The sequence below is a fragment of the Natrix helvetica genome (genome assembly GCF_964273705.1).
Source record: "Natrix helvetica genome assembly, chromosome: 13".
Lineage (NCBI taxonomy): Eukaryota > Metazoa > Chordata > Lepidosauria > Squamata > Natricidae > Natrix > Natrix helvetica.
In genome coordinates, this window is record NC_138557.1 from 16,665,522 (window position 1) to 16,680,690 (window position 15,169).

Genomic DNA, 15,169 nt, shown 5'->3' on the forward strand with positions numbered 1-15,169 from the left:
TGCCCTTTTCAAAATTTGATTTGCTCTCCTGTGCTTGATGGTCTTCTTGCTATTGTATCTCCCAATCTTGCAAGATGCCCCTTTTCATCCATCTATCAGGCATCAGAAGAGATGAAGTAAGCCGGGCATCTGAAGTAAGTCGGGCAGCTATTTCTGAGTAGGGAAGTAACGAGACCTTCTTCTCCCCATCAAAGCCAGCCATAACCCACCATCTTTGCCCTCAAACCAGCATGCAGCTGTTCTGCCCTCTGAATGGTGGGAGAGGCACTCTGGACCCTCAGTTGTCTGTCTGCATTCAGATTTGGAACCTGTTGTCAGGCTCCAAAGGCCAAGCGAGACGCGTTGCGATTCTTCTAAGCAGTTTGTTTTATTCTTCCTCACCTCTAGACAGAGAACTTGCCAAACTGAAGCAGACTGTTCAACATACTCTGAGAACTCTTGGGGAAGAGCCATCTTGACTCTCTCTCTTCCCACACAAGCTATCTAAGCTTTGTTCTCTCTTGGTCTTCTGGAATGCCTCCTTCCTCCTCCCTGCTGGGAATGAGGACGGCATCCCACCCCACTAGCAGGAATGGAGCAGTTAGAGTCAACAGAAGAGGCTTCCCCAGAGGAACTGAGCAGGGCGGTCTCGCAAAGCATCAGATACCGCACTCTGATGGAAGGTGGCCTGGGGAGGATCAGTGGAGGACCCGTCATCTGATGACCCAGAAGCATCTTGACATGGGAGAGTGGCAGCAGCTGCCTCTGGGCCAGGAGGTGGAGAGGGGGGGGGGAGAGGAGGGTGTGTGGTACACGCAAGGCCAGATTCAGCTAGAGTCAAAAATGCCATGACCTTCATTCACAAGATGCATCCTTCAAGTACCATCCCTGCATCCAGCACAGAGTTCCTGAAGCCCTTGTAGGATCCTGCTCAACATGGTGGAAGGAAGAGAACTGCAGGGAGAACTTTCTCTCCCCCCACCCCAACTCCCCACTTCCAGGTGGAAAAGCAACAGCATGGTGGAGAGAGCAGCGGAGGCTTCAGGCTGCACTCGACTGACCAGACAGCCCACCTCGGTCAACATTTTAAAGAGCTTCTCCACACCTGCCTGGCAGCTGGCCTGCGAGGACAATCATATGGCTGTATTTTGGTCTGCTCATCACCAAAGAGACTAAAAATAGAGGGAGAACAGAGGCTCATCAGCACCTCCCCATCAATCACAGTGGCAGCCTCTGAAATTAGCTCTCCCCCACTGACAGCACATCGCTTCAAAGAGGGTGTGTGTGTGTGTGTCTTGCCTTGCTTGCCCAGAATGTGGATTCTCTCCAGATTTTCTAAAGACTGCTGAAAGCAGAATCTGTGTTTTTATTGTTAAATTAATTGCTGGGTTTCTAGCTCAAAGGGCCTCGAGGTACCATTTATAGATATGTATAAACGTTTGGAGTATGAAAAATGGGAGCATTTGGCTCCAAACTTATATTGCATTTCCTCCTAAACTTTCAAAACTCTGAACGCTTAATTTGCCTTTTTGACAAGTTTTGTAACTGGGCATTTTCTAAGTCAGCTTGGAGAGTCCTCTTCCATTGCTCTCCCAGGAAGAAGGTTTCCAAGAGAGGTCCTAAATCAAACCATCCATTGCACCATCATGGCTCCATCTTGGCTTTTTTTTTTTACCATATTCTGCAGACCCCTCCCAAGCATGGCAGGAGGATTCCACAGGAAATGGAGGAGGGGGCCAGGAAAAGAAGCCCTTGAGCAGAGAAGGTCCTTTTGGGATGAAAGGTGGACTCTGCCTTTCAGCCTGGCATGTACTCAAAACAGTATTTTTAAAACCAAACCTAGAATATAGAAAGTATATCTGGGGACAACAAGCTGCAAATGGGCTAAAGGGGCTGAGAGGGGGAGGGCAAATATCACAATGATGGCCAGGGGCATGTGATCAAAGCCCCCCACCCATCTTTTAAACATCAGGACTCCCCTCCCTTTGCAGACACCCCTGTAAATTAAGATAATTGGGGGGGGGAGCTGAAATTTACCAGCTCTCCTGATCCCGGACAGGCTTCGATTCTGTTCTCCAGGCTTAGCCTTCCCTTCTGTTTGCAGATGGGCTAAAATGCACACACACAGACGGCACTTAAATGGAATTAAGGACACCAGCTGCAGAGGCTGCTCAAGGACTGAACATTCAAGTCTGCGTGTGTGAACTTTCCTCCTGCTCAAATCAAACCACACGAAATGTGCAATTTTGATTTTTTTTTTTAGCTCTCCAAATGGATCCGATTGGCTTTACCCAGGTACATTCTGCCTTTAGAGCATGTAAATCACAGTCCACTTTCCCTCCAGAGAGGGTGCCCCCCCCCAAGCAGCCCCTGAGCCTCCCCAGTTGGGAATGGGCTCCATGGTATCAATCACAACCCCAGGCTGGCCCTCTTGATGCCACCCCCTCAACCGCCTCCCCATCCCCGCCCATCTGCTGAGTTTACTCACGTCGGAGGCAGGACCCTTGTCGGCCCCCGGGCAGGAGAAGGTAACAAACTCATGGCACCTCTTGTGGACCACGAAGCAACAAACTGCAACGAGAAAAGGGAGGATGCAGGTTAATGGGGGGCTCGGGAAAAAGGGGGAGGTATCTTCAGTCCGGCTTAGGGATAATCCTTGGGGTGCCCCATGTTATCCCTGACATGCCAGATTGCTTATGGCATTTCTTGCAGTCCACATCCTGATTTTGCATTTAACGTGGATTTGTAAGGCAGAAGAAATTTGTTTCCCTGTCTTTTAAAAAATAAGATGAATTTGTTTAATTTACAAATGTAACAAGATGTACCTCAACTTTATGTGGAGTGTGTGTGTGTGTGTGTGTGTGTGTGTGTGTGTGTGTGTGTGAGAGAGAGAGAGAGAGAGAGAGAGAGAGAGAGAGAGAGAGAGAGAGAGAGAGAGAGAGAGAGAGAGAGAACGAGAACAGACTTTACAGCTTTTTTCTCCGCAAAATTCATGATGAATTTTGCAGAGAAATCCATTCATCTGTGTGAATTAGTGGGCAGCAAAGTCAGGCTCTGCAGGGACCTTTGCTATCTCTAGTTACCATGGGCCAACCACAGCCAAGATGGATGGGAACTGTAATCCAAAAGGGGCCTAAGGGCTGGGATTAGATCAAGTTGCTTGTTTGTCTGCTACTCTAATCCAAACAACAGTTTTAGCAGATTCATGTTTTATCCAGACTCAGCCCTTTGTTTGTGCCCAGGAACAATAAGGAAACAAGACGCACAAACTGGTCTCATCCAGGGCTCCCCAAACTCCCGAGTGACTTGGTCGCTTCAGTCCACTGGCAAATGACACAAAACATCTGGCTCTCCTTCTGCACTTAACCAGCATTGCAAATTGCTGATTGATCCAGAGAGACCACAATTCCTGGGTAATTCAGAAGCAGAGCTGATCCCCAAGTGCCACAATCGGTTTCTTCTGACAAACTGGTATCAGCCACCCCGTCCATCGGGCATCCAGATTCATTCCACATCTGCAAGGATGGCTGTGCGGCAGTGGTGGGTTTCCATTTTTTTTACTACCAGTTTGCTTGTGCGCATGTGTGCACGCAATGCTTCTGGGTATGCACAGAAGCGTCTGGGCAGGTGGGCGGAGCTTCCCGCTGACGCTACTACTGGTTCGTCTGATCCGGGCCAAACCGGGAGCAACCCATCTCTGGTCTGCGGGCTTTTCCCCACCCCAGCTACCCTATTGCCCAGAGCAGAGGGACAACAATACTTAACTATTTATCACGTTTATACGACACCCCCCCCCCCCATGTCACAGAAGGTGACTCTGGGTAATATGCAATAAAACAATATATTATAAAACTACTTTTGTAAATATTGTATTTGGTAAAACCACTAAACCAGGGGTGTCAAAACTCAAGGCCCGCGGGCCGAATCCGACCCACAGGACGCTTAGATCTGGCCCACAGGGCCACCGTAGAAACAGTCAGGGACCGTTCCACGGTGCCTCTGCCAATGAAAACAGGCTCCTGAGCTCCCTTTCCAGCTGCAACCGCCTCCTGCAACACTCTGGTCCCACCCACCCTGGCCCCCTGAGGTCAAACACAACCTTCATGTGGCCCTCAATGAAATAGAGTTTGACACTCCGGCACTAAACCAAAGCAATGAAACGTAAATGAAAACAAGATCGCAAGAGGGCTCACATCAGAATGTCCTACATGGTGCAGACAATGCGCGCAGGCTCCCTGCGGCCAGTACTGTAGGCGAGCATCGGTGGGGAAGGAAATGCAGATGAAAATGCACTTACTGCGAAGGCTGATTGCATAAAAAATGAGCTTGGCTCTCCTACTTCAAAGCCGTAAAGACCCTTCTTGCAAAAGCCAGAATGGGCACGGCCTGCCCTCTCTGGGGCCTAGGGCTGCCCACCAGATGTCTGCAAAGGACTAGCAGAGCCACCCCGGGCAGACTGGGAGCGCTTGGCCATCTCAGCAGTCGATCCATCAATCGATCAGGCCGTTCTTGCCACCAGGCTGACCATGGTGAAGGGAAGCCATTTCATTCACAAGGGAGCTCCAGCTGCACCCGGCCAGTAGGAACCCCCGGCTGCAGCCTGAACGGTTCGATCGGCCCACAGACTTTGCGGGTGGGAGCAAGGGTGCAGAAGTGTGCAACGCAGAGGCCGCCTGGCACTGCATCTCCTCCTGCCGCTCCTTGACTTGCCAGCAGCCAAGCAGAGGCCAGTGGGAAGAGAGGAGAAAGCATGTCAGATGGCAGTGGATCAGCAGAGCATAGCGTCTACCCCAGGAGCTGGTCAATTCCGCATGACGGCCGTTTACATGCGATGCTAAACAAGAGAACCCATATGGCAGCTTAGAGGCTTTGCACTACTTCATGTAGGGAAGGAGAGACTGAAGAGGAATACAGATTTGTCCGATTCAGGCATCTCTGATTGGACTGTGACTGATGCTCTTACCAATGTTCCATCCAGGGAGGCTGTTTTCCCCGGATCATAACTGCATCCTTCCAGGGTGCTTCCTTGATGCCAAGAGCCCTTCAGCAAAAACTCCCTTGGACCATGGAGTCTTAATGGACAACCAATTAAATATGACCTAACAGTGTGTGGCGGCAGTCAAAAAAAACCCAACAGAATCCTACAGTGCATTAACAGAGGGATAGAATCAAGTTTAAGGGAGGTACTAATACCATCCGTTAAAGCCTTAGTAAGGCCACACCTAGAATACTGCATCCAGTTTGGGTCACACTATAAAAAAGATGTTGAGACTCTAGAAAGAGCGCAAAGAAGAGCAACCGGGATGATTAGGGGATTGGAGACTAAAATATACGATGGACGGTTCTAGCAACTGGGCCTGGCTAGTCTAGTGAAGAAAAGGACCAGAGGAGACAGGATAGCAGTCCTCCAATATCTCAGGGGCTGCCATAGAGAAGAGAGGATCAAGCTGTTTTCCAAAGTGCCTGAAGGCCAGAGAAGGAATAATGGATGGAAACTGATCAAGGAGAGATTCAGCCTGGAAATAAGGAGAAATTTTCTGACAGTGAGAACAATCAACCAAGGGAACAGAAGTTGCCTTCAGAAGTTGTGGGAGTTTCATTACTGGAGGCTTTCAAGAAGAGAATGGACTGCCATTTGTCAGAAATAGTAGGGTCTCCTGCTTGAGTGAGGGGTTGGACTAGATGACCTACAAAGTCCCCTCCAACTCTGTTAATCTGTTAATCTCCTCCAGCCCAGACAAAGGGCACCACTTCTGAAGAGTTTCTCGGCTATTGTGTGACCCTGAGAATAAGAATCGGAGACGGTCCTTGCACACCTCCTTGGGCCAAAAGGATCTTTCCCAGCTTACAGATACAGGTAGTCCTCAATTTATGACCACAACGGAGCCCTAAATTTCTGTTGCTAAGTGAGACAGTTGTTAAGTGAGTTTTGTCTCATTTTAGGATCTTTCTTGCCACCATTGTTAAGTGAATCACTGCAGTTGTTAAATTAGTGACACAATTGTTAAGTGAATCTGGCTTCCTCATTGACTTTGCATGTCAGAAAGTCACAAAAGGGGATCATGTGACCCCAGGACACTGCAGCCGTCATAACTATGAATCAGTTGCTGAGCATCTGAATTTTGATCATGTGTCCCTGGAGAAGCTGCAAGGGTCGTAAGTTGAGTGCAGAGTGCAGAGAAGAGCAACAAAGATGATTAGGGGACTGGACGCTAAAACTTACGATGAATGGTTGCAGGAAGCGGGTATGTCTACTTTAATGAAAAGAAGGACTAGGGGAGACATGATAGCAGTCTTCCAATATCTCAGGGGCTGCCACAAAGAAGAGGGAGTCAAACTATTCTCCAAAGCACCAGAAGGCAGGAAGAGAAGCAATGGGTGAAAACTAATCAAGGAGAGAAGCAACCTAGAACTAAGGAGAAATTTCCTGACAGTGAGAACGATTAATCAGTGGAAGAACTTGCCTCCAGAAGTTGTGAATGTTCCAACACTGGAAGTTTTTAAGAAAATGTTGGATAACCATTTGTCTGAAGTGGTGTAGGGTTTCCTGACTAAATAGGGGGTTGGACTAGAAGACCTCCAAGGTCCCTTCCAACTCTGTTATTCTATTCTAAGTGTGAAAAAGTTCTGTCACTTTTTTCAGTGTTGTAACTTTGGATGGTCATTAAACAAGTCATTGTAAATCAAGGTCTATACGGACAGACACTAGTAGAAGAGGTCTAGAAAACATGCTGACTCTCACCTGAAAAGACGTGACTAAAACCCCCTCCCTCCCTCATACTCCGGCATTTGTTGCTTCTTGGGGAAGCCCAAAGGGTTGACAAAATGCACAGGGCAGGTTCTCCCACACACACACAGACACACAGGCAGCGCAACCTCTGCAGCTGCAAAATACATCCAAGGCATCTGGAGTTGTCATCCGGATCTCTTGGATAAATTCCTGGCTTCTTTTCCTTCTCAATTTCTCAAAGAGAAAGTCAATCTGCTTTCCTGATCTCCCTTCCCCCTCCTGAGCTGAGCCTGCCCTCTGCAGCCTGCCCAAGCTGCCCTGCCCAGCCCATGGGGGTCCCATTTTGGGAAGTTTTCATGGCATGCTAACATAAATCTGCTAAAGTATCTACTGTCTTTGAAGCCTGGGGGCCTTCTGGTGGTGAAAAGGATGTTTAAAAATCATCTTCCTAGTGGCTCTTTAAGTGAAGATGCCACGAGGAAGCAGCTACTGGGTGGATCACATCTGCATACCCACACACGCACTGTTTTGAAGACCTTTGTTCCCCAATGCTTTTTACTTTGGAGAGTCTTGGAAACATGTCAGTTTTGATTCTCTCGGAATGTCTCAGCAATTCTGTTTGCACTGTTGTTTTATTTATTGATGGCTTACATCCATGTAGTGAATAAGCAGCTTTTCCAAGCATAATTTGTTCCCAACAGAGAAGAGGCTAGTTGAAAAGGGGAGGGAGTCCCTGTATTTTCTCATAATTGTGTGCAAAGGCCACTAAAACGGAGCGAACCAATTTCCCCTGTCCTCCTTGTGTTGAAATGCAGGAGCTCCATTTCCTCCCTCCTTTGCACTGCTGTTTTTTTTAAAAAATGAAAGCAAAGAAGAGGGAAAGGAAGGGAAGCCCCTGAGAAGCATTTCCAGGTTTTCTCCCTTAAACAGTCAGGAGTGTCCCCAACCACCAGGACATCCAGAGGCAGAAACAAAGAAGGAACGGAAGCAGGAAAAGGTTCCCGAGAGACGGTCTGTAAACAGGGCCTCTCCTCATTCAGAGCTGTCAAACCCCGGGAGAGAAATGACTGGTGGCAGGAGATCCTTTGTTCTCTGCAGAAGAGAGAAAGGGAGGAGATCAACCCACTGCAGGAGACACCAAAATGCCTTCTGACCAGGGAGACCATCCATGTTGCTCCACGTACCACAGACAAGTGGGAGAGGTGGGCTGATTCAATGGGAGACCCCAGAGGGAAGGAAGTTGTTTGGGGAGGGGGCAGCTGGCTGGGATGACCCCTCCCCAGCTGGCTGCCCCTGGGTGAACCTGTAGAGCCAACAGTGGACCACAGGTGGACAGCCCATGCAGGAATTCTCTCACTGCCAAGGAATGAGTTGGAGATACAACAAGAAGATACAACAAGAATGTGCCCATTCAGACACATGTGTTTGCAATAGCCTGGCAGTCTAAGTCCATGGGCGTCAAACTTGTGATGCCACGTTGTGGTTACATGACGTATCACCACTTTTTCCCCCTTTGCTAAACCGGGGGGGAAGGGGAGCAGGGCCAGCGTGAGATGCATCCGGCCCGCAGGCCACAAGTTTGACACCCCAAGAGTCTTGACTGAGACTCTCAATCAAGTCATTGTATATATTACTCTGCCACTGAGGCAGGATATTTATTTTTCTCAGACCGGTTTGTGTTCTTTTGAATTGTGTGTCTACTTCATGGAACTGAGGGAACGGGTCCATCTGCATTGCAGGCTGGGGATGTCCAATCTTGAACTTTAAAACGTGTGGATTGAGGTCAGGGGGCCAAGATTGGGAACACCCCAACAGGAATTATCCAGAGCCAAAGACAAGATACAGGAGGAGGAAAGAAACCATGTAATTTACAACATCAACTGTAACACTTGCAACCAATTCTAGTGGGACAAACATCAGTCAATTGAAAATCAGAATCCAAGAAAAGCAGCTGGCAGTCCATCGCCACGATCCCAAATCTCCTCCCACACTGACCCCAAGCAGCACCAATTCAATTGGGGCAATACAACCATTGTCCACGCTGCCACCTGCCACGAAGCCTGGCACTCCACAAGCAATTCCAGCAAGAGACACATCAACCCACAACCAGCCTTTGAACCCCTCGGATTTGAAATCAATGACACAGCAATGAAACTGACCATCAACCAACCCAAGCACCCCTCCCCCAACCAATGACCCTCACCAGACATGACCTCCCCATCGCAAGACCCACCACAAGATCCTCACCTGACACGACCCATGCCTGACGTGACCTCCCCATCACAAGGCCTTCTGACCACCCAAAGAACACCAGCATTGACATCCCCTAAACCAGGGGTAGTCAACCGCCCACTTTTGTATCACTGTTAGTAGTAAAATTTTCTAACCGCCCACCGGTTCCACAGTAATGGTGATTCATAAAGTAGGGAAGTAACTTTACTTTATAAAATTTATAAAGCAGAGTTACAGCAAACCCCTACCGCCCACCATGAAAGCTGGAACGCCCACTGGTGGGCGGTAGGGACCAGGTTGACTACCACTGCCCTAAACTCTGCTGAAGACGTTACCTAGCCTGGTAATGAAACGTTTGTAAAGCAACCCACCAGCTCAGAGAATGAACCTCCATCCTCATTGGGAACCCCTGCTGTAGGTTCCAGGGCTCCTGGGTTGGAAGACTGGATGGATTTGCAACAGATGAGCAAGTCCTTTATGGTCAGAGACTATGAACGGGCCTCTAGGGTGAAATGTAGTTCATTCATTCATGCATTTGGACCTGTCTGAGATACGCAGGTCAACAAATCCTGTGGTGGCTTCCACAGGGTCCTGCAGCTTTCATCAGAATGACAAAAATATCTGCCCGTCGCAGGTGTGTCTGTGGTGTTGCTCAAAGAGACGAAATGGGGGGGGGGGAGTTTGGGATGTGCTTTCATCAGCCTCATCCCCTGGCCCAATGGTGGGGACATCCTGATCAGGAGCCTCTGCGTAATCTTTTCCTTCCCTTCTTTTTCTTTCTCCGATGTTCATTCTGTTTAGTTAAATAAGAGAGTTACTTTAAAAAACAAACAAACGTGTTCTTTCAATAGGAAAATAGCAGGCAAAAGTTTTTGCTGCAGGAATCAGATCATCCATCTCCAATTCTGGATCAGATGAACTCCCACAGATCTTGGCTTCTGTTTGCGGTTAAAGGCAAAATTCCCACCTCTGCTGAGGAAGTTCTTGAGGTCATTATGTCCTTAAGTGATTTTAACTCTCATGGTGACTGCAGGAAGAGCCCAGCAAATATTAGAAACTGTTTGGAAGCCGGGGGTTGAGTCGGCTGCTCTTAAGCATATAAACAGGTGTCAGTTTTATCTGTTGCACATAAAAACCAATGCAGAGCTGCTCTCACCGTCATGGATACTACCTTGACTTTTCTAACCATGCCCTATGGACGCCCCATTGGGGGGTTTGAGGAAAGCAGAGGTTGTTTCCCCCAAATGGCAAGGAATTTTATCCCTGGGGGGGACCTTCTCCTGTCCAAGGAGCTGCTTCAGAGAACCTGTGTTATTTGGATACCTATTTCATCTATTTCAAGGCCGGCTTTTTGCTTTCTGCAGAACCACTTCCTGTTTTCAACAGAGCATCTCACGTTTGCCTTTGGGAGAAAGCAGCCGCCCACGAGACTAGCAGATGCTTCCTTTGGCCCACCCAGCCATGACAGGGGCCTAGAGGTGCCCCGAGACTGCGATGCCAGGCAGCACGGCATCAACGGGGAGGCAGAAAAAGGAGGCAGGGGAGCCCCACCCAGCCACGGGTCCCCGCCGGGCTCAGCTGGAGTCCCCAAAGGCCCGGTGCGGAGGCCAGGGCTGCCCATAGGCTCCGAATTCAAGCCCGGAAAGGAAGCCAGAGTGAAATCCAAAATAAACTCAGACAGATCCAGTTGTTGGCCAATTAGCAGAAGACAACATGGTTCACACTGGCAAATGCATTTGCGCTCCTGGAAACTCCTGGGGCACACTTGCCCACTGTGCATGGTGGTGTTTACTGCAGGATGCCATGGGTCAGAGAAAGCAGCAGGGTGGCAGGGGGAAGGACCAGAGGAGGGCAAAATAGGCTGGAAAAGATGGGAACTGGGAAGAACTGGAGGTTTCTGCCAAGAAGACCTTCCCTCTCGCTCTCGCTCTGGTGGGGGCACTAGCAAGGTCCGGCCCCATCTCAGGCTGCAGCCTTGCTCAACACGTTTTCTGGGTTAACCGAATATGGGGAACCCCCAGGTCATTAAATGAGCTGAGTTCATGCAGCAAGGATAGCTTTGCAAACTAAGATTATTATTAACCAAGTTTAATGCGCCCTCAGCTCTCCACTGCATCCAGTGGGGCTAAGGGGTTTAGGGGGTTTAAGACTGTTGCGTAAATGATATACAGAGGTAAACAATAGCAGTAGACATATCTCCACTCCCCCGCATTGGATACATCATCCCCTTCCCCCAGATGCTCTCTTGAGTGGGTAGAAAATGAAGGATCGCCTGGTGGCCTCCTTCTCATCCGTTCATTGCTGTGTTACGTACATAAAACCGATAAGGCTGGAAGGACCCAAAGCCCCTTCTTCGGGCGCTGTCCACAGGGCTTGTGTCCAGCAGCTCTAGAAAGTTCTGATGAATTGACCGATGGGCTGAATAGCTGCTAATGCGAATTCCTGCCTGTTGCTCTCTTCGTCCCTGCTTTTAATCCCATTGTGCTGGTTAACTGATCCTGCTGTTTGCAGATGTTTCATAAATAAGCACCAGGCTTTATTATACTTTAGCTGAGTGGAGTGGCACGTGTGCTTGTTCTGATCTGGATGGAGTGTGTGAGGCATAAATTAAGCTGGAAAGGACCCACAGTAATTTTCCAACAAAGCCACTCTTTTTCTCCCCATGCGCAACCCACCCACATGCTCACAATCACGGCTCTGCGGAATGCGCTGGGGTCCCAAGGCTACAATGTGCTTTTGCAGGTAACGGTTGGATCTCACACTTAAGGGGGGGGGGGCGTGAGGTACAAACCGGCTGCCATGCATTAACACTCCCTCACAGCAGGCCCGGAGGTCTTTCAGAATTTCACAATTCAACAAAGTGTAACCTTTATAGAAAGTGCGAGGAGGGAGCATGGCTGGCTGGGGAATTCTGGGAGTTGAAGTCCACGCCTCTTCAAGCGGCAAAGGAGGAGAAGCTCAATTCCGGGGAGTTTCGTGGAGGGCAGCTTTGCCCAGCCCTGTAATCTAAGAACCTTAAACTGGAAATCCTGCTAAGGGATGACTGTGGAGAGGGGGGATTGTCCTGATATTGGGGCCTTAAAAGCAGTGGGGGTGAAGAATGGCTTCCAAAGACCCCCCCCCCTCCATACAGCATTGCCACTGTCATCTTGCCTGGAGCCCCTCAAGGAAGATCTTCAGATCCTGGCCCTCCTTTGCCAATATCCTGGTGGGAAATGTGATGCTTAGCTCCTTCCTATACATCTCTGTACCAGGATTCACATTCAGATCCAGGCAGGACAGCAGACAGGACTGCTTCTAAATCATTTGGCCCATTTTCTCCTGGCCCCAGTGGAGGACTCGTCCCTCGGGAGCCCAAGGGAGCATTCTGGCACGAAGTCAAAGGCCACCAAAGGGCAGAAGCCCAGCAGGCTGGAGGGAATCAGGGGCTTGGCCTGCTCTCCGTGCAGACATGGACAAAGCTGCAGAGCTGGTCATCGGGAGAAGACCTGGCAGTGGAAGCCCTTCTTCCCCCCACTGCAAGGGCCGGACCCTGGGCACAGACTCGGATTCACACCCGCCCTGAGCTTCTCGTGCTCCCTTGCATGAGGTTGGGGCAGCTGGTCCTCTCCTTGTCTAGTCCACGCGAGCAGGAGAAGCCTCGGGAAGCCTTCTCCGCCTGCCAAGACAAGGGCAAGGGAGGGACCTCCCTGGGGAAGCCGGGCATCTTGCCGTATTTTGCAAATTCTCCCCCCACCCCCAATCCCTTTTAAGAAGTTCACGAAGGTTTAAAGGCTTGGCAGGCAAAGGAAGGGTGAAGAGAACTGGGATGGAGTCCAGACAAAGTCCTCCTGTGTAATCCTCCAGCCTGATTCATCAAATGTCACCACCGTCCATCTGGACCCCTCCCACCTCACCATTTCCCAGGGCTGCATCTGTCTCCTTTGCTTCTCGTGTCCACAAAAAAAAAGATTGTTCAGGAGAAAAGGAGGGCTGCTGCCTGCTTCCTTGGGACCGGTGAGGGTGGCGTCTTGCTCCTTGTGAAAATGCCCCCAAATGTTATTTTCTGCAGGCTGAAGAGAGCTGAGCAGCTGATGCCAACCACCCACCCACCTACCGGGCCTTACCAAAGGGGTCTCCTTCGTTCATGCCCATTTTGTTGCTGCTCATGGGCAGGACCAGGAGCCCATCCGTACCCTTGAAAAAGGGTCAGGCAATGGATCAGCCCGATGTTCCCAGAGGACTCGGGAACCCCACATCATGGAAAGGAAGCCCCCTCCCCTCTTTCCTCTTCTCTCTCTCCCTCCCTCCCTCCATAGAAGGACTCTGCAAAGAATCCCACCACTCTTCTCTTTTGACAGGCTTTGCTTCCATCGCTTTTGGGGGAGGAAGGAGCCTCTCTCCTTGCTGCTCCCCCAGAGGAGAAGCCACAGGGTCTGCTCACGCGCCAGGGGTCACAGAGTTCCAAAGGAGCACCCCCTCTCCTCTCAAGAGGTCAGCGTGCAGAGGGCACCTGTTCGAGAGAATCATGCCCCCCCCCTTGGGCTTTGCAGGGGGCTGCTACTTTTGCAGAGCCTTGGAGGTGTTTTGTTGATGCCTGAAGAGGGGGAGCTGGGGGGGGGGTTGCTGCCGTTTTTGAGCGAATAACAGCAGTCCTGGACTTTGGCTGCTGCCCACAGGGGCTGCTTTCCGGTTCTGACCCGCATCTCTTCTCTGGGGTATTTCTGAATAAGAACAAGAAGGCAAGAAGTGAAAAGGCTGGGAGTCGGAATGATTTGGGGCTGTGGGAAGCCATTTTTCATCCATTTGGCCTCTTCTAAGAGCGCAAACTTGTTGATTACTCATCAATCTTGGGGACAGAACAGTTTCGTTTCAAAAACGTGTCATCTATTCTGATTTCAGGGTGAAAGAAAGAAGGCCCTTGTCTCCTGCAGTCCCACTGGACTATAAATCTCACCCTCCCAGCCTTTACCCACTTTTTGCCCATCTCTGTTGTCCAGGGAATTGGCAGCAACTCCCCCCCCCCCAGCTGCAGCCAAGAGCAGGCCCACCTCTGAGGGCCCCCCAGCCTTCTTGCCCCTCCTCCTCCTCAGTCGGCCTGGAATGGCCCAAAGGAAGCCCAAGCAGGAGCCTCAGGATGGCCGGCAGAGAAGGAACTGGGCTGAGGCCCTTTGGAGAAGCTGTCATGGAGGACAGCCAGTTTGCCTACAGCAGGGGTGTCCAAACTTGGGAACTTTAAGACTTGTGGACTTCAACTCCCAGAATTCCTAGAGCAGAGCTGGCTGGGGAATTCTGGGAGTTGAAGTCCACAAGTCTTCAAGTTCCCAAGTTTGGACACCCCTGGCCTACAGGTAAAAGCAACAGGCGGCTGTGAATTCTAGTCCCCACTTTGCCATGAAAGCCAGCGACTTTGGGCTAATCAGCAGGAGACGGTGAGTTCTAGTCCTGCCTTAGGCATGAAAGCCAGCTGGATGACTTTGGGCCAGTCCCTCTCTCTCTCTCTCAGCCCAACCCACCTCACAGGGTTGTTGTTATGAGGAAAATAGGGGGAGGAGGAGGAAAGAGCATGACATACGTTGGTCATCTTGAGTTATTTATAAAGATAATAAAGACAGGATAAAAATCAAATACGTAAAATAATAAATGGGCTGTGCCACCCTTCCCTCTCTGCCCCCAGCCTACACCACTGAATAATTGGCACAGCCAATACTTATGGGTGAGAGGGCCCAGCTCAAAAACCCTGGGGGGGGGCTTCTGTGGGTTCTCCCACACCGGTGAGCCTGTGGTCAGCTGTGGCCACGGCTGCTCATGGACCGGCCCTTGTCCCGAGGTCTGGTGACCGCCTGGGAACTCTAGCCCCCGGAGCTGGAGGGCATCCCCGCTTTCTCTTCCATCCTTCCATCCCTTCCTTCTAGTCCTTCCTTGCCCTCCCTGTGAACTGCCTTTAATCTGCACTTTAATTAACAGCCTTTCATTTTAGAAAGCATCCCAAGCATTTCAGGAGAGCACCTTCCAACGCTCTGCCACCAGCTGTGCCCGCCCTGCGCCAAAGGACAGCCACATCTGCTCCAGCTCTGGACTGATGGAATCTGGGGCAGCAACTGCGAGAATCAATTAGCCAGCATGGGCGAATGAAAGAAGGCCTTTCAGTTTGGAAGAAGCACCTCCTGCTTGGACCGTTCTGGTTCTCCTTCCCTTCCTTGGCTGCAGCACTCCTGGCCCCTCTTCCCAGGGGAAGCATTCATTCCC

General features: G+C 50.3%; 1 protein-coding gene across 2 annotated transcripts in view; it reads right to left on the bottom strand.

The window, feature by feature from the left end:
* PRKCB (protein kinase C beta) overlaps positions 1-15,169 on the bottom strand; it is a 236,150-nt gene that overhangs the window by 157,721 nt on the left and 63,260 nt on the right. For both annotated transcript variants that reach the window (XM_081965393.1, XM_081965392.1), the window contains exon 3: positions 2,468-2,550. In XM_081965393.1, the coding sequence (XP_081821519.1) occupies positions 2,468-2,550 (83 nt within the window). The remainder of the gene's footprint in view (positions 1-2,467; positions 2,551-15,169) is intronic.